Source organism: Lutra lutra, chromosome 9 (genome assembly GCF_902655055.1).
Source record: "Lutra lutra chromosome 9, mLutLut1.2, whole genome shotgun sequence".
Lineage (NCBI taxonomy): Eukaryota > Metazoa > Chordata > Mammalia > Carnivora > Mustelidae > Lutra > Lutra lutra.
The window spans coordinates 74,719,064-74,739,026 of NC_062286.1; the positions used below are offsets into that span (position 1 = coordinate 74,719,064).

General features: G+C 38.4%; 2 protein-coding genes across 9 annotated transcripts in view; one reads left to right on the plus strand and one right to left on the minus strand.

Annotated features, from left to right (window-relative positions):
* Positions 1-1,889: 1,889 nt before the first annotated feature.
* Positions 1,890-17,439, minus strand: C9H2orf15 (chromosome 9 C2orf15 homolog). Of its 3 annotated transcripts, XM_047746249.1 has the most exons (4): positions 16,807-17,439; positions 16,153-16,268; positions 12,791-12,964; positions 1,890-4,181 (listed from the first exon to the last, which is right to left on the minus strand). In XM_047746249.1, exon 4 carries the CDS (start codon positions 4,109-4,111, stop codon positions 3,836-3,838), a length of 276 nt encoding a protein of 91 aa, XP_047602205.1. In that variant the 5' UTR covers positions 4,112-4,181; positions 12,791-12,964; positions 16,153-16,268; positions 16,807-17,439; the 3' UTR covers positions 1,890-3,835. The 3 variants fall into 3 exon arrangements, with proteins under 3 accessions (XP_047602205.1, XP_047602206.1, XP_047602204.1); XM_047746250.1 differs by lacking the exon at positions 12,791-12,964 and having other exon boundaries at positions 17,253-17,431; XM_047746248.1 differs by lacking the exon at positions 12,791-12,964 and having other exon boundaries at positions 16,807-17,431.
* TSGA10 (testis specific 10) overlaps positions 17,341-19,963 on the plus strand; it is a 127,253-nt gene continuing 124,630 nt past the window's right edge. For 3 of the 6 annotated variants that reach the window (XM_047746222.1, XM_047746224.1, XM_047746223.1), the window contains exon 1: positions 17,555-17,691. In XM_047746222.1, coding sequence (XP_047602178.1) covers positions 17,635-17,691 — 57 coding nt within the window. In that variant the 5' untranslated portion in view covers positions 17,555-17,634. Of the gene's footprint in view, positions 17,429-17,554; positions 17,692-19,963 lie in introns of those variants that run through there. The other 3 variants (XM_047746225.1, XM_047746227.1, XM_047746228.1) reach the window with 2 other exon arrangements.

Genomic DNA, 19,963 nt, shown 5'->3' on the forward strand with positions numbered 1-19,963 from the left:
TAGGCAGAGAGAGATGGAGAAGCAGGCTCCCTGCAGAGCAGATAGCCGGATGCAAGGCTTGATCCCAGGACCCTGAGATCGTGTCCTGAGCCAAAGGCAGAGGCTTAACCCACTGAGCCACCCAGGCGCCCGTTTTGTCCTTTGGTTATTCTTAACCCCTCTCCTACTGCACCTTCTCCACTGGTACCTTCTTCCACTGATGCTCAGATGTGAACTCTGACTCATCATAATCCTCCAGTGACCTCACTTCTTTTTCCACCTTTCATCCCACTTACTTCCCTTTAGAGCAGAGGTTCTTCAAGGACTTGCTGCACATTCAGTATCTACTTCCTTCCTTCCCATTCATAATCAGCCTACTCCAACATTTCTTCTGTCCCTATTCCATCAATAGTGCTTTTTGGAGGGATGAGGGTGAAATGGGTCAAAGGGTGAAGGTGGTCAAAGGTATAAACTTCCAGGTATAAGATAAATAGGTCCTGGGGATCTAATGTACAGCGTGGTGTCTATACAATATTGTCTTATATATTTAAAAGGTGCTGAAAGTAGATCTCAAAAGTTCTTGTGGTGATGGATATTAACTTATTAATTGTTTTGCATTGTATACATATAAAATATCATTATGTTATACACCTAAAACTAATACAATGTCATGTCAACTACATTTTCAGTAAAAGTAGAAATAAAGAATAAATTTCTTTACATCATTATAGAAATTATTCAGGGTTGAGGAAGAATGAGGTCAGCTCCTTATTCTCAAATGGTTGTGGGAGAGGGAAAGGTCTTTGAATTAGCATCTTTTCTGTAAATTTGACATTGTTTCAAAATAAAAGGAAAATAATATATGTTAGGTGTCTTATACTGTAATAAAGACTGTTAGTGCCCTGCCCATGTCCCCTTTACCCTTAATCCATGCTTTCCTTCTTCAGCTGCCATGGTGTAGGAGCTTTTGTGCCCAGAGACACCTGAGTGATTCATGCCACCTCCTTGCTCCTCCAGCCTCCCTCTTTGGCTTTGTGGTGACAACCAAGGCCAGACCAGTAGGGGATACAATCATCCCACACCCTTTGCCTCAAAGTGAGTAACGGGACAACTGTGCTGTCTGGTCCTTCTAGAGCACCCTGTGGATCAGGCCAAGAATTTATCTAAGCTCTCATCCTTAGTTGACTCTTCATGTTGCCCCATCTTGCTGTCTTCACTCCCTTAAATGCTTTTCCTACAGAGCATACTCTCAAAAATCATGTGCACCTGAATCCCTGTCTCAGGTAGCTTCTGGGAGTCCCAATTAAGACAGTCACACTAGCTCAAAAAATGAAAGCTTTTATTATTAGCATCATGACAACACCAATAGATGCAATACCAATGCATGTATAATCATAGGTTTAGATATCTTATTTTATGGATATGTTGGATTTAAAGTCTCCCAACACCCTTATTTCTGCTGAAGTACACTTTTTAATATGGAGAATTTGCTATCTTAGTAGAAACAACAAAACTCTGAAAAGTAGTCACTTTAAGATACCACTTGTAGAATTTTCCCAAAACACCTAAGTGAGGTTGTTGTCCTTATTGAGCTTGTTCCATTCTACCTCTTCCAGGAAGTCTTTGTGGAATTCCCTTCTTGAGCGGGCTGCTAAAACTATGGCTTAGATTGGATTTGGGGATTCCAATTTTCTGTTGTCTGAGCAGCAGTGGTTCTCAGTGAGAGTAATTAATGTTTGCATTTTTTATAATCTCAATGACTGGAGTGTGACACTGTATTTCACATCCTGCAATGCAGGAGGCATCAAGCACAATGAAAGATCATCCCAATTCAGCATCCAACATGACTATCAAATGTTCTTTTTGACACTCATGGAGATGAAAAACAAGGCTGTAAATATCTGAGCCATGCCCCTGTTTAAAAAAAAAAAGAAAAGAGGAAAGTAGTTTTTGCTAAGGTTACTGCAACATTTCATACTGCTGGATCCAATGGACCTTTCCATCCTTGTCTAGCCTTTCAGTTGACTACCTCCACCGTAACAACTACTGTGGGCAATCTTGACATTACCTTGTCTTAGTTTTCTACCATCTCACTGCCAAGTCCTCAGTTCTCTTTGCTAGCTTCCCCATGCTGACCAGCTCCTAAAATGTTTGAGTTCCTCAGGACTTTAGCTCACACTATACATTCACCTTAAACAATCTCATTCATTTCCAAGGCTTTCAATACCATTTCTACATACAACTTCAAAATTCATATTTTTAATTCCATACATATAACTGTCTACTTGCCTTGGAAACTGTGTTATGTCCCAAAACCATGCTCCTGAGCTCAGTCTTTTCCCCAGAGAACTTCCATGCATAGCCTTTTTAGCTGGAATTCCTTTCTTTTTCCTCACTTCTCACTTCCAAACCATCATTCTGTCCTGCTAACCTTCACCAGGACTCTCTCTACTTCTCAAGACCTTGACCATTACCATCATCTTACTTGGACAACTATCTCACTGCAAAAGCTATAAATGACATGACCTTAGAGAAAACTTCCTAGTTCCCACGATTAAAAATCAAGTTTATGTGTCCTGTCCCTCTAGACATTTTACTTTTTCTTCATGGCACATCATAATTTTTATCTTATATAATTACTGTCTGATGTTCTATCTTCTCTGGCAGACAGATGGTAAACATTATGATGGCAGTGCCTATTTTATTCACCACTGTATCTCTAGCAACAAGCACAGTGCCAGGTTAGGTGAACAAATCAAATAATTTAATTTTTTTTCTGTCCCAAAGAATTATGTTCTGAAAATGATAAAAGCATCATCCTATTGGCTTATATCCCATTCAATAATTTTATTTAGCTCTAAGCTTAATATTCCCTATAAATATACTACATTTGTGTTTTTCTGATTCATAAAATATTGATTCCCCTAAGATAAGATGCCTTTTCATCTTTGTTTTTATGACTATTATGGAGATAACTCACAATTGGGCATTAGAAATAGCCAATAAATTTTAAAGTACAGGAAAATGTTCAAAACATACATAATATAGTTACAGGTCACTATATGTCCAGACACAAAATGGTTTTAATTTCATCTTATAATACTTGGGACAATACTGCTGTCTCAAACTACTAGACATTTCAGTAAGAATGACAAACTGATATATATATATGATTATTTTTAACACTAGGTTGTTTTCTTATATTAAATATCGGTAGTATAAAATGGTAGTATCGAAGATAAACTGTTACACTTGAAAATAACTATTTTGTAATTTTGAAATGAATTCAGTGTGGAGGCAAACAGTTTTAAAAGGGTCATTGATTTAAAATGTTAAATGCTTCACAAGGTACGTAATTTACTGATCTTTTGCAGAGTTTACCTGAAGTGATCGCTTATAGAACAGAAATGCAAAAATGCAGGAAGATAAAGTAATGTAAAGCAAAATCACAAACTAGAACTCTTACAAAATTGGTACACCATACGTAGTGTGAAATACAGATGTCAAATTGTTTGGGCACTGTTTTTTGATCACTTGTTAAAGAAATACATTATAATTAAAATATTTGGGTACCATTTAAATACTGTTATTCAAAAAATTCTGATTTTTGACAAGGATAGAATGTAATACCAGAGAATTTTGCCTTGAGTTTTGGAAAGTTTTTTTTCCCCTAAAACATTAACTTTTTAAAATATGTATCAAAAAAGTGCAGCCTACTGTGATTCGTGAATAGTGAAAAATAAGCAATTGTATTCCTTCATTAGGTTTTCCTAGTAAGGTTAAGTAAGTTCTCATTCAACATGCACTTGTAGTCAAAAGCAAATTCTGGTTTCTTTGGTAGTATGTACAAATAACTTCATTCCACATCTGTCATTTCTATTCCATCACTTTCTTTAACATATACCACAGAACCCGAGGTTTTCTCTGAAAGAGATCCTGAGCCAATCTCTTTACTTCTTGTAAAGTTTTCTTGGTTCGTGTCTTCTAATCTGATTTTCTTGGTGTTTTGAAATAATCGAGTCACTGGTTCCAACTTGCTTTTCTCAGTTCCTTGCATCAAATGATCATCCACTTTTGAATCCATGTGCATAGCAGATACCTGAGTAGCAGATTTACTAAGGGAAAATCCCATGGGGATGGTTGAATAAATACAGTTTGCAGATACCTCTTTAAGTAGTGGAAACGTTTCTTCAACTTGATTGCTTGGAAAAGAAATAACAACAAGTGAAAACAGTGGGAATTTCAACTAACCTCATGGCAATGCTTGTTTTCATGAAACATCATGATGATGAAGCCAAAAATATAAGGTAAAATGCCTTCCATCTCTGTGTTCACATTTTCTTTGTGAAAGGGTTTGTAGGCTCTATAGATTTTCTGAAAGTCTTTTTAAAAAGGAATTTATCAGGTTTTATGCTTTGTCACCTTTCAGAAAATAAAAGAACTTCTCTACTTAGTCCATTATATCATTTTTGCTATCAAAAACTTTTAACAAATTATTAATGGATTAAAGAAATAATTACTGAAGAAATAAAAACAATTAGAATAGTATGAGCAATTATATACCAATAAATTAGGCAACCTGGAAGAAATGGATAAATTCCTAGAAATCTATGAACTACCAAACTAAAACAGGAAGAAATAGAAAACCTGAACAGACCCATAATCAGCAAAGAACTGAATTACTAATCAAAAATCTCCCAACAAACAGGAGTCTTGGGCTAGTTGGCTTCCCAGGGTCATTCTACCAAACGTTTAAGGAAGAATTAATACCTATTCTTCTGAAGCTGTTTCAAAAAATAAAAATGGAAGGAAAACTTTCAAATTCTTTCTATGAGGCTAGCATTACCTTGATCCCCAAACCAGACAAAGACTCCACTAAAAAGGAAAATTACAGACCAATATCCCCGATGAACATGGATGTAAAAATTCTTACCACGATACTAGCTAATAAGATCCAACAGTACATTAAGAGGATTATTTACCATGACCAAGTGGGATTTATTCCTGGGATACAGGGTTGGTTCAAGATCTGCAAATCAATCAATGTGATATACCACATTAATAAAAGAAAGTATAAGAACTGTATGGTCCTCTCAATAAATGCAGAAAAAGCATTTGACAAAATACAGCATCCTTTCTTGATAAAAACTCTCCACTGTGTAGGGATAGAAGGAACATACCTCAATGTCATAAAAGCCATATGAAAACCCACAATGAATATCATTCTCAATGGGGAAAAATGAGAACTTTTCCCCTAAGGTCAGGAACAGGACAGGGATATACATTCTTACCACTGTTGTTCAACATAGTACTGGAAGTCCTAGCTTCAGCAGTCAGACAACAAAAAGAAATAAAAGGCATCCAAATTGGCAAAGAAGTCAAACATTCACTCTTCACAGATAACATGATACTCTATTTGAAAAACCCAAAGGACTCCACCAAAAAATTGCTAGAACTGATACAGGAATTCAGCAAAGTCATAGGATATAAAATCACACTTGATCTTAGCCAAAAGGCAGAGAAGCGATAGGATATAAAATCAATGCACAGAAATCTGTTACATTTCTATGCCCTAACAATAAAGCAGCAGAAAGAGAAATCAAGGAATTGATCCCGTTCACAATTGCATCAAAAATCACAAGGTACCTCAGAATAAACCTAACCAAAGAGTTAAAAGATCTATACTCTGAAAACTATAGAATACTCATGAAAGATATTGAGGAAGACACAAAGCAATGGAAAAACATTCCATGCTCATGGATTGGGAGAACAAATATTGTTAAAAATGTTAGAGCTTCCCTATGACCCTGCAATTGCACTACTGGGTATTTACCCAAAGATACAGAGGTAGTGAAAAGAAGGGCCATCTGTACCCCAATGTTTATAGCAGCAATGGCCACGGTCGCCAAACTGTGGAAAGAACCAAGATGCCCTTCAACGGACGAATGGATAAGGAAGATGTGGTCCATATACACTATGGACTATTATGCCTGCATCAGAAAGGCTGAATACCCAACTTTTGTAGCAACATGGACAGGACTGGAAGAGATTATGCTGAGTGAAATAAGTCAAGCAGAGAGAGTCAATTATCATATGGTTTCACTTATTTGTGGAGCATAACAAATAGCATGGAGGACAAAGGGAGTTAGAGAGGAGAAGGGAGTTGGGAGAAGTTGGAAGGGGAGGTGAATCATGAGAGACTATGGACTCTGAAAAACAATCTGAGGGGTTTGAAGGGGTGGGGAGTGGGAGGCTGGGGGAACCAGGTGGTGGGTATTAGAGAGGGCACGGATTGCATGGAGCACTGGGTGTGGTGCAAAAACAATGAATACTGTTATGCTGAAAATAAAATGAAAAAAAAAGTCTATGCTACCCAAAGCAATCTACACATTTAATGCAATTACTATCAAAATACTACCAGCATTTCTCACAGAGCTGGAATAAACCATTCCAAAATTTGTAAGGAACTAGAAAAGACCCCCGAATAGCCAAAGTAATGTTGAAAAAGAAAACCGGGGTGCCTTTGTGGCTCAGTTAATTATCTGACTCTTGATTTCAACTCAGGTCATGATCTCAGGGTCCTGGGATCAAGCCCTGTGTCAGGCTCCACACTTGTGGAGGATTCTTTCTCTCCCCTCTGCATTCTCTCTCTCTCTCAAGTAAATAAATAAATCTGAAAGAAAGGCGGCGGGGGGGGGGGTGAGGAAGGGAGGGAGGGAGGGAAGGAGGAAAAGAAAGAGAAGAAAGAAAAGAAAAAAGAAACCAAAGCTGGAGGCATCACAATTCTGGACTTTAAGCTGTATTACAAAGCTCTAATCACCAAGGCAGTTGATACTGGCACAAAAACAGACACATAGATGAATGGAACAGAATAGAGAACCCAGAAATGGACCCTCAGCTCTACAGTCAAGTAATTTTCTACAAAGCAGTAAAGAATATCCAATGGAAAAATGACAGACTCTTCAACAAATGGTGTTGGAAAAATTGGACAGCCACATGCAGAATGAAATTGGACCACTTTCTTACACTACACCCAAAAATAAATTCAAAATGGATGAAAGACCTCAAGGTGAGACAGGAATCCATCAAAATCCTAAAACAGAGCCAGCAACCTCTTTGACCTCAGCCACAGCAACTTCTTGCTAGACACCTCTCCAGAGGCAAGGGAAACAAAAGCAACAATGAATTACTGGGACTTCATCAGGATAAAAAGCTTCTGCACAGCAAAGGAAGCAATCAACAAAACTAAAAGGCGACCTACAGGATGGGAGAAGATATTCACAAATGACATATCAGATAAAGGGCCAGTATCCAAAATCTATAAAGAACTTAACATACTCAACATGCAAAACCCAAAAAAATCCTGTCAAGAAATGGGCAGAAGACATGAACAGACATTTCCCCAAGCAGACATACAAATGGCCAACAGACACATGAAAAAAATGCTCAACATCACTCAAGATCAGGGAAATACAACCAAAATCACAATGAAATAACACTTCACACCTGTCAGAATGGCTAAAATGAACAACTCAGGAAACAAAAGATGTTGGGAAGGATACAAATAAAGGGGAACCATCTTACACTGTTGGTAGAAATGAAAACTCATGCAGCCACTCTGGAAAACAGTACACAGGTTCCTCAAAAAGTTAAAAATAGAGCTATCCTATGACCTAGCAACTGCACTACTAGGTATTTATCCAAAGGATAAAAACATAGTTATTCAAAAGGGCACCTGCACCCCAATGTTCATAACAGCAATATCCACAATAGCCAAAATATGCAAAGAGCCAAGGTGTCCATCAATAGAAGAATGGATAAAGAATATGTTGTGTGTGTATATATATAATGGAATATTACTTAGCCATCAAAAATGAAATCTTGTCATTTGCAACAATGTGGACAGAACTAGGGAGTATTATGCCAAGTGAAATAAGTCAGAGAAAGACAGATACCATATGATTTCACTCATATGTGGAATTTAAGAAACAAAACAGACAAAGGGGAAGGGAAGGAAAAATAAAACAATATAAAAATAGGAAGGCAAACCGTAAGAGACTCTTAACTATAGGAAAGAAACTGAGGTTGGCTAGAGGGGAGGTGGGGGGGGGATGTGGTAATCAGGTGATGGGTATTAAGGAGGGCACTTGATATAATAAGCACTGGGTGTTATATGGAACTGATGAATCGCTCCATTCTAGCACTGAAACTAATAATACACTATATGTTAATGAAACTGAATTTGAATAAAAATTTTTTAGTTGTATTTCTATGCACTAACAATGCATAATCTGCAAAGAAAATTAAGAAAATAAATCCATCTACAATAGTGTAAATAGAACAAAAAAATACTTAGGAATTAACCAAAGTAAAAGACTTGTATGATGAAAACTAAAACACCATTGAAAGAAATTAAAGAAGACATAAATAAAACATATCCCATGTTCATGGATTAGAAGACCTAATATTGCAAGATGTCTATATTACTCAAAGTGATCTACACATTCAGTGCAATCCCTATCAACATCCCAGTGACACTTTTTGCAGAAATAGAAAAATCCATCCAAAAATTCATTTGGAATCACAAATAATCAAAATAACCTTGAAAAAGAAGAAAAAGTGGAGGACTCACAATGGCCTAAAAGCAGACATACAGACCAATGTAACAGAATAGAGAGCCCAGAAATAAACCCTCAGATACATGGTCAAATGATCTTTGACAAAGGTGCTTCGATAATTTGATGAAGAAAAGGACAATATTTTCAACAAAAGGTGCTGGGGAAACCAGATATCCATGTGCAAAAAAAAAAAAAAAAAAAAAGAAAGAAAGAAAGAAAGAAAGAAATTGATATTTACCCAACACTATATGCAAAAATCAAAATGTATCAAAGACCTAAATGTAAGATCTAAAACTATAAAACTGGACACCTAGACAGCGGGTACCCATCTATTAATGTGGGATCCAGAGTCAGAAAAAAACTTTTTAAAATCTCAAGAATACCTTATTCCATGCCCCAACTTTAAAGGGAATGACCTTGGATGTTCTAACCCAGGCCTGGGGACCAGCTCAATAGCAAGTGGGATATTTACCAACTGCTTGTTAGGGCCTATCTGGGAAGGCCTACAAACAGTGATTTTAGCCACTCCAATAGCAATCTAAGTGCCTAAATTTGAAGCCTGTATCCACTATTTCAGTCAAACCCTGGTCCCTAGTGGGGCCTAACAATAAGGAACTGAAATCCCTCTATGAACCCAGAAAGGACCTCAAACTAGACTTGAAGATACAAGTCACAGATAAGTCTTCTTAAATGTTACCTTCCCCTTATCCTATCAAAATCATAATCCTTATGGGATTCCTTTTTCCTGCCCTCTCCTCAGTGTGTGGGGGGGAGTTCACTAAAACATCCCCTATCTCTCACTGGACCCCTGGCTGTACTCAGTCTTGCATTATGCTTTGGGCTTTGCCTCCTAAGTGCCCTAACCGGCTTTATATTTTCCAGAATAAAGGTCATCAAATTCTAAATGGTGGTTCAGATGGAGCCTCACATAGAGGTCAAACCAGACATCTATAGGGGACCCTTGATAGACTGAGATGAGAGGAACCCTGACTGCTAATCCATCCAATGCCCCTGACCAGCAGGAAGTAGCTACAATTGGTCATCACCTTTCTTCCCTAATAGCAGTTAGGGTTACCTCTTCAGAGGGGGAAATGATGGAGGATAGCTGGAAGGCAGGCGGGAGGGACAGGGGGCCCTCCCACCCTAAGAGAAAACCACCCTTAAAAGGATTTAACATCATACTGAATGTCCTTAATACACTGAACTGTACACTTAAAAATGGTTAAGATGGTAAATTGTATGTATATTTTACCACGGTACAAAAAAAAAAAAAAGTCCAATAAAGATACAGTACCTCTTAGTACAGATACCCAATCTGTCAAGAGATATGAATGTGCAACATGGAGGGAGGACTTGGAAAGGTTCTGAAAGGAGGGGACCAAAGGTCAGAGTTGGGCTTTGATAGATCTCTCTGATGATATTCTAAAATGTAGGTATACCTATTTCTTAGAGTTGGAAACTCCAGGTGAATTTTTTTCTCATCAAATATAAATCTAATATTATCTTCGAATTAATAAAATTGAATTTCTTCTATTCTTTGGTCTGTCCTCTTTGATTACTTAAAAAGGAAGTCCTTCTGTTAAAAATGTATAACTTGAATCTAATTATGAGGAAACAATCAGATAAACCCAAATTGAGATATATAAAACAGCCTCTACTCAAAAATGTCAATGTATGAAAGACAAAGAGAAACTGAAGAATTGTTCCAGATTAAAGAAGACTAAAGAGACATGATTTCCAAATGCAATGAATGATCCTTATTTGGGGAGGTGGGGGAGAAATGTATCATAAGGGCCATTTCTTGGACAATTGGAAAATTTGAATATGGATAGTTTATTAAATAATAATATTGCATTGATGTGGAATGCCTTGAATCTGGCAACTGTACTATGGTTATATTACTGAATGTTCTTGTTCTTAGGAGATACATGCTGAAATAGGGGTAAAGGATGATATCTACAACTTGCTTTCAAATTACCTAGCAATAGATAGATATGAAGAGAAAATAAATGTGTTAAATGTTAACAGTTGTTCAGTTTGGTAAGAAAGGATAAAAAATTGTTCAGTGTATTACTCTTGTTAAGTTTCTGTATGCTTAAAACTTCAAAATACAAAGTTGAAAACTAAAAATAATATACAATTGACGCTTGAACAACACACTTTTGAACCACATGTATCCACTTATATGCAAATTTTTTCAATAAATAACAGCATAGTAATGTAAATAAATGTATTTCCTCTTAGAGTTTTCTTTTTTTTTTAAATTTTTTTATTTTTTCAGCCTCTTAGATTTTTCTTAATAACCTTTTCTTCTCTGTAGCTTACTTATCATAAGAATACAGTATATAATACATATGACATACAAAATATGTGTTAATTTTTATATTATTGGTAAGGCTTCCAGTCAGCAGTAGGCTATTAGTTCAATTTTGGGGGCTTGATAGGTATAAGCAGATTTTTTACTGCATGGGCAGGGGGTTGGTGCCTCTCACCCCTGCATTGTTGAAGAGTCAACAATAGTAACAAAACTCTGTAAAACAACAACATACTGCATTTGAAATCAACAATGGTAAAATAATGGTAACATACAGATTCTCAATTAGCACATTAAATTTCAGTTTAATAGAGGGATTGAGGAGGGACCAAAAGCAATAAGGTAGATTTGGCCCTTCGAGTCTCACCTTAATTTGTCTGGAATCTTGTGGACACGGAGAACAAGTGTATTTTGGGCCTCTTTGGCTTGACATTCACGTTGCCATTTAAGAAAAAAATCTTAAATGCATAAGGAAGAATAAAGTTCCATTAAAAACTAAATAAATTTGGACATACACAACTTGCCTTATCATTAAGATATGCTACAAAGTGAAAGTGAAAAAAAAAGTGTACAGTTTAGTACAGGTGAAGGAACAAATAAAGGACCAACAGAACATGACAGAGTTCTAATCTGGACCTAGTTATGTGCCAGAACTTCACATATGGTAAAAGTGGCACCGTACAACAAAGGGGGATAGAACAGACCAAGTTAGTAGAATAATACTGTGAATACCGACTCATCATGGGAATGAAAATAAAGCTGGATCACTATTTTGTTTTTTGTTTTTTTGTGTGTGTTTTTTTTTTAATTTTTTTTTAAAGATTTTATTTATTTATTTGACAGAGAGAGATCACAAGTAGATGGAGAGGCAGGCAGAGAGAGAGAGAGAGAGGGAAGCAGGCTCCCTGCTGAGCAGAGAGCCCGATGCGGGCCTTGATCCCAGGACCCTGAGATCATGACCTGAGCTGAAGGCAGCGGCTTAACCCACTGAGCCACCCAGGCGCCCTGGATCACTATTTTGGATATAAACAAAAGTAGACTCCAAATACAGTAAAGACCTATATGTGGTATCATAGAACTATAAATGAAATTTTTAAAGTGTAGGACAATATGTTTGTCACCTTGGGTGGAGAAGGATTTATTGAATAAAAACTGAAGGGCTTAAAAGAATAAGGAAGAAAACAGATAGACCTGACTACTCATAATTAAGAACTTCAATAAAGTATAAAAAAAGTTAAAATGATGGAGATTGGAAGATGTGCTATATAAAGCAGACAAGGGATTTACAGCTAGAATATGAGAATAACGACAAACCAACAAGAAAAAAGAAAATCCAATAGAAAAATGGGCAAAGGGTATAAAGATATAATTCACAGATTGGAGAATCCCAAATAGATAATAAATACATAAAGAGATGTTTAAACTTACTAAGAATCAAAGAAATGCAAGTTTACTACCATCAGAATGGCATACTAGAAAGGTGGATAACATGGAGATTTAAGGAGAATATAGGATGATGGGAAAACCTGTGCATTTCTGGTGGAGTAATTTCTAGCACCTATTAACATTCCACATCCAATCCTTCAATGAATCTTGTTTCTGTTTCTATACTTTCCCACTGTATGTTCTTCAGACTGTATCTGGAATGTCTTTTAAATCATGAACCAGATCTCATCAATCCTCTGCTCACCACTCTGCTCTAGGTACCTTCCATGTCAGAGTGAAAGCCAAATTGTCTACATGTTGAGTCTCCAGCTGTGTTAGGCAGAAAAATTGTCCCCAAAGATGTCCACATAGTAATTCCCAGACCCTGTGAATATGTCACATAGCAAGGGGAAATTAAGGTTGCAGATTGAATTAAGGTTCCCAGTCAACCAACCTTGAGGTGGTGAGATTATCCTGGACTCATCACTGGTGATCGATCACTAGTCTGCATAAGTGAAAGAGAGGTGACTGCTAGAATGATGCAATGTGGGAAGGACCTGACTGGCTATTGCTGGTTTTAAAGATAAAAGGACACCATGAGCCGAACAAAGCAGGCATTCTGCAGAAACTGGAAAGATAAGAAAATGGATATTCCCGGAGAACTCCCAGAAGGAATACAGCCCAGCTGACATCTTGATTGTACTCTAGTGAGATCCATTTTGGACTCCTAAAGTCCACAACTTAAGATAATATACTTGTGCTGTTTAAAGCCACCAAGTTTGTGGTAAATTATTACAGCAGCAATAGGAGACTGATATGCCAGCTAACACTGTGTCCGCTCAGACTCCTATCTCTCTCACTTATTCTGCCCCATGAACTCATTGCCATTCCTAAGTATATGCTGTGCCAACCCCTCTTCTGCTTAGGGCTCATACGCTTACAGTTCCCTCAGTCTGAAGCAATTTTTAAATTTCAAACCACTGTTATAAAACAGACAAAACACATGGTTTTTAGATAATGTATAAAAGGCAGTGGAGGAGAGTAATCCCTGACAGAAAGGAAATAAACGAGGTGAGCCCTCTAAGTGCTTACTGCCTGAAAATTTCAGTCTTCTGCACAAGGAGGGGGAACCCAAAGTGTGCCCAGTTATTTCAATGAGTTGAGAAGACAGAAGTTCAGAGTCTATAGAAGCCAAGGTCACTAGAACTTGTGGAAGGAGGGGCAGTGAGAGGAAGAGCTCCAGAGATGTGCAGAGGATTCCCCACAATTCTTTGGCTGAATACTAATTAGGAAACACATGTGTAAGGAAACTAATGAGGCCTGAGAAAGAACCACCAAAAGAGAAGGCCGAATAGTCTGTAGAGCTTGCACAGGGCCAAGAATGGAGTTCCCACCAACCTGAATGTAAAGAACTCCTAATATACCGGGCATTGATCTGTGTCCTCAGAAAGGGAACAGATTAGCCCTAAAGAGTATTTGGACCTAACAAAGCTTAAAAGCAAGCTTCTAGGGGCATCTGGGTGGCTCAGTCGTTAAATGGTTAAATGTCTGCCTTCGGCTCAGGTCATGATCCCAGGGTCCTGGAATCAAGCCCTGCATCTGCTCAGCAGGAAGCCTGCTTATCCCTCTCCCACTCCCGCTGTCTGTGTTCCCTCTCTCGCTGTGTCCTTGTCAAATAAATAAATAAAATCTTAAAAAAAAAAAAAGTTTCTAAAGCGTCGCTCTCCAACAGAACTTTCCTCAATTATTTAAATATTCTCTATTGTCCACTATACTAGCCACTAGCCCCACGTGGCTTTGGAAGTTGAAATGTACATAGTACAAATGAAATTTTAAGTTTTTTCTAATTTCGTTTAATATTTAAAATTATATAACCTTATTTACATTATATATAAATATTTAACATTATATAACCTTATCTAATATTAAAAATTTATCTAAGTTTTATCTACTTTTATTAACAAAAATTCAAAATGCCACATGTAGCTAGTGGTTACTATTTTCAACAGTTTAGCTCTAAAGGATACAACTGTTTCCAAGTAACATTACTACATCTCAGAACAAAGCCTAAATATATTTAAAGAAAAATAAAAATAAAACTTCCAGCACCCAACAATGTAAAATATGCAATGTCTGGCAGTCAAAAAAATTAATCAGGCATGAAAATAAGCAGAAAAATATGACCCATAAGCAGGAGAAAAAAAAATTAGGTAATAGAAACAAACCCAGAAATGACAACAGGTGATATAATTAGTATATAAAGACTTTAAGAGCTACTTTAAATACACTTCATATTTTCAAGAAGGTATAGGAAAACATGATCATGATGAGGTTAGAAATGGAAAATATTAAAAATAATTAAACTTCCAGAGATGAAAAAAACCAATTCTGACATAAAGAATACTGTGGGTGGAGTTAACACTGCCAAAGGAAAGAAGAGTGAACTTGAAGATATACCAAAAGATATATTAAAATGAACAGAGCACCAGTTCACTGTGGAAAAACATTAAGCAACTTAACATATGTTCAACTGGAGTCCCCAATTTTTTTCCTAGAGAACCAAGGAAGTACAGGGGGAAAAAAGACAAAATAGAGGTTTTCTTTCTTTCTTTCTTTCTTTTTTTAAGATTTTATTTATTTGAGAGAGAGCATACACAAAAGAGACAGAGAGAGAACTCACAAGTTGCGTGGGGGGCAGAGGGAGAAGCAGGCTCTCTGCTGAGCAGGGAGCCTGACACAGGGGGCCGGATGGGGATCATGACCTGAGCCGAAGGCAGAAGCTTAACGGACTGAGCCATCGAGGCACCCCAAAATAGAGGCTTTCATAGTGAAGACTGTGAAATGATGGAGGGAAACTAAGGGAACAGAAACACAGGCCTTAGAATTACACAGGAGTGTCTGTAACAGCTGGAGAGCACAGGTATATAAAAGGATTAGTTGAGGCAGGATGGAGCACTAACCACTCTTTGGACTTCTAGAGAGGGAAGAAAATATTCACTGTCTTGGGTTAGGGGACAAAGTTAACTGTCCTTGATAAGAAAAGAAAGGAAAAGCTTCATGCCCTGGTTTGGCCTTAAAATGTCCTTTTCCCTATAGTTTTTCCAAGGAATCTTCAGTAACATCTAGGTAGTGCACATAAATGCTAAAGCTTTTCTTATTTTTCCCTTAGAGAAGTACTAATATGGGAGGTAGGAAAGTACTTTTTAAAATATTTTATTTATTTAATTTATTTGAGAGACAGTGAGAGAGGGGGAGAGGATGAATAGGGCGAAAATCAGAGGGGTAGGGAGAAGCAGGCTCCCCCTGGAACTGGCCTAGGATCCTGGGATCATGACCTGAGCCAAAGGCAGACACTCAACCAACTGAACCACACAGGCACCCCTAATTTTAAAATCTAAAAAAAAATTTTAATTAAAAAAATTTTAAGTAAGTTCTACAACCAAACATGGGGCTTGAACTCACCATCCCAAAAGCAAGAGTCACATGCTCTACCAACTGAGCAAGTCACGTGCTCCAGTTCATGTTTCTTTGTAACTTATTTGATCAGTTAGGGATAATTATATGTAGCTCTTGAAATCTGTGACTTCTTTGTTTAAAAGAACAAGGACACTCAAGGTAAATTTTAGTGTTTAGCTATACTTACAAAGTATATGATAGCTGAAATAAATGCTACAAACTAGGAGATGAAATGGCACAAGTAATGGCGAAAGAGCAGAGATGGGGAAAACATATGGCCCTTATAATTAAATGTACTTCTACGAAGAAATTTGTTCTAACGTGTTTATGACTGCCAATATATTATGGGGGGGTACTCACCTGGCAAAAACAGGAATTGTTAGTCTCTTCAAATGTAAAATTATTTGAAATACAGAGGTGCAAACTTTATCAAGATCATCAGAGAACAGCTATGAAAATCTAGTTACCTATTTCATCTGTTGGAAAAGACAAGCAGATAAAGCCATTAGAATTCAGAAGCCCTTGGGTTAAGACAGTTTATTTCATATGAAGAAATGTTAAAAACAGTATTTATTTTCAAGCCGGGCTCCCAAAATTTGGCAGAGTAATGCAGTCCTTATTCTTTTTCACTAAAAATCCAATTTCTCCACTTTTAGGTAATGCGGTTAACTTTAACATAGTTGGATGGCCAAAAATATTACACCTGGTTAAATTAAAGGAGTGTTCCAAGACTGAAGGCTCCTACTCGGGAGCAGACAAATGTAAATGGTATTAAACAGGCAAACAATCAATACAATATTAAATATCAAGTGAGAGAGTATACCCTTTCCTCTTTTGTTAATCATCACCAGTTTTTCTGGATAGGGGTCTTGGAGAAGAACTGGCATGTGGAGAAGGAAAACCAGTCAGGAATCTGCGCCTTTTTGCATAGCAATGAAGTTCTGCCACTTCCTAATTCAACCATGACTGAATCGTGCAGGGCTGACCGGGTCGTGGGTTCGCTGGCTGCCTTACCCGAACAGAAAGAACTTCTCCCTTCCGAGAGGATGCAGCAGCAGAACCCGACCTAGGAGATTCACTGAAAACCGGCCCCTTGCCACGGCAGGAGAGCTCAACAACCTCCCACTGCCCAAAAGCAGCTCTGGGGAGTAACGAGTTCGCTGAAATTGGGTCCAAAACGGTAATATATCCCTGGGGGGGGGAAAAATGCTACAAAGCTGCAATAGCGAAGCAGCAGGTGTTCTAGAGCCAAGGGAGGGAGGCTGGCGGAGATACAGCCCTGCGCATGCGTGTTCTATTCAGGTGCGGCCGCCGCAAGCAGGGAGTAAGAATTAAGTGGTGAAGGAGTGGGCAGCGGCTGGTTACTAGGAGACGGGACGCTCGTGTGGGGACGGCTAAGCGCAGCGTGGGCCTACGCCTGCGCGGCGCGGATGGACCAGGAAGAGGCCTCTACTACGCACCCTGTACGGCGGGCAGGTGGACGTACGCGTCGCTACGTGCGTGGGTGTGCACGCACGGCTTCTAGTCCCCGCGAGAAGGAAGGTCGAGCCAGGTACGCGTGCGCACGGGAACTGGGGGCGCGCGGGACGGAAGCGGAGCGAAGGCGCCGGGGAGGTGGAGGACGAGCCCCCCTCAGGTACAGAGCGTGAGGGCGGGGCCCACGGCGGCGCCGACCGACGCTAACCGCCCCTGCCTCCTTCCCTCCGGGTCCCGCCTTCCTCTGCCTCCCGCGGGGTGGGGCCAGGTTGATTTGGGGGTGGGAGGGGAGGGGAAAAGGGCGGAGGATGGAGACGGGGAGGGACCAGGATCCCTGGTACAGGCCAGGACTTGCCAGTCGTCGACATGAGCTCCGGGGAGGAAGACGGGCGGAGAAATCCGGAGAGGGACTCGCAGCTCCAGGTAGAGGCAGCAGAGATGTGCCGGTTTGGGGTAAAGCAGCTCCTGGACCAGAAGGCCCTGCAACAGGAAGGATATGACGGGGATTAGGGGCTGAGGGTGATCTCTGAAGTGGGGATTCACTGCTTGACGGCTTGAGGGACGGTAGCGGGCTGAGCTGCGGTCCAGGGAAGCTCTCCAGGAGGAAACTTTGCCGCTGTTGTCGTTTCTTGGGCGCTTAGGGTTGAACCCAGTTCCTATGGTGACCGCTTTGCTTCCTGCCGCAGCTCTCCGCTTGGTTGTTGCGGGGACTGTTTTGTTTAGAAACGCTTGGAGTGGAAGTGAGGAATTTGGAAGTCAAAGATTTGGTAGTTCAGCCTGCCCTTCTTGACTCCCAGCCTCTCACTTCTAAGCCTCTTTATAGACTTTGGGAGGTGAAGGGCCGAGATTACATAGGTATTTGCATGAATATTTCATAAAGTTTCAGTAGAAATTGTACACAGGAAAGGCAGGATAAGCTGGGTTTTGTTTGAAAAAAATATTTTAGACTAAAGTAGAGTAACAGCGGCGATTATGGACCTGATACTTAAATATGCATAGGAATACATTGTTATTGTTTGTTTTAAAGGCAAGGATCAGGGCTTCAAGAACGGTTTGCACAGATGACACAGCCCCGGTGTTTTCCTTCTAACATTCCAGGACCTTATATCGCAGGATATTCGTTGTTTTAAATTTCCTCTACTGGTTTTCAGCATTTAAAGTACACTTAAAAAAAAAACCTGTATGGAAATAAATGGAATAAAATTGGTTTATAGCTAGAGGAAACTAGGTTAGTTATAAACAAATGGAAAGTGGCACATTCAAATCTGCCTTCAGGATAAAACTGATTCTTGTTTGTATCTTAATTGCTCAAGGAATTGAACCATTCCATTTTAATTAGTGAGAAATAACTAGGAAGGTATATTAATGAAATATTTATTGTAAACAAACTTTGGCATTATTTAATGGCAGCTTGCAAAATATATCTTATTTTGTTTATTGTCTGAAATCACTGTAGTCCAACATATAATCAGATGTAGAGATTTTGTTGGCTCCTTTTCTGTCTTCTTTTTTAGTTGCTTAGATCAGTTTTAGGGTAATTTACTTTTAGAGTATTCCATATATGGAGACAGAGCAGGTGTTATTATTCATTCTCTTTTCTCTTCACATGCTCCCTCTTCTGCCCAGATGTAGCCACCATCCTGATTTCTATGATAACCACTTCCTTGCTGTTCCTTAGAGTTTCACCATCTTTGTATATGCGAACACGCACATTCTAGTTTGGCTTGTTTTTGAACTTCATATAAATGGAATTGTAGTTAAGTATTCCTTTCTAGTTTGCTACTTTAGTCAACATTATGTTTTTAAGATTTATGCTTGTTGCTTATAGTTTGTTGTTTAGTGTTCACCTACTCTACTATTAAGGTTTTTACAGTTTTGGTAAATATGAACCACTGCTGTGGACTTTCCCATACATGTACCCCATTATAATCTTTTGAATTGACCTAGTTAGTAGGGTAGTTGTATTTGTCTTAGTTAGGGGATTAACATCAGTTTATTATTAATATTTTTTAGTTCAGGAAAGCCTCTTGAAAACAACTCCTTAACCCCCTATGTTTCTTAGAGGTCTTGGTAAATGATACTTCTCCTGGGGCTATTGTTTTATGCTCCTTTAAAAAGACAAGTTATTTCTTTACAGAATAGTCTGCATTGAAGATAACTAAAGAGCTTTAATTTGAATGGATAACTGGAGAGATTATTTCTTTTTCATAAGAAAGGTTAAGCATTGTGTCATTATTGTTTTGTTTGAAGTGAGTTCCCAAAACCTTTATTCACTTATTTTTATAATACAAAAACCTATCTCAAAATTATTCATGAAACTGTGTGGTTTTCTATATCTTTCTTTGATGTTATTCCTTCCTACTTCAAAGGATCTGTCAGTGTAAACTTTTTTTATAAAAAGAAAACAAGTTGACTTTTTGTGGAACCAGATTTCAGAATCCCATATAAAATACTGTAGTATTTTTAATTATTCTACCAAAATATTCGGTGACTTTTGTTGAGTGTGTGTTATATGTGTGATATTTTACTCAGGATTGGTATTTTTTTCTTTTTAGTGCATGATCTTATCTCCTATTTCATGAAAAATGAAAATTCTGTCAGGCAGGACTCTTCAGATTTCTACCCCTTCTTACCTAAATCTTCACCTGACCTTGCTTTCCTCTTTCTTGTCTCCAAGGACAGTGCGTCTGCCATT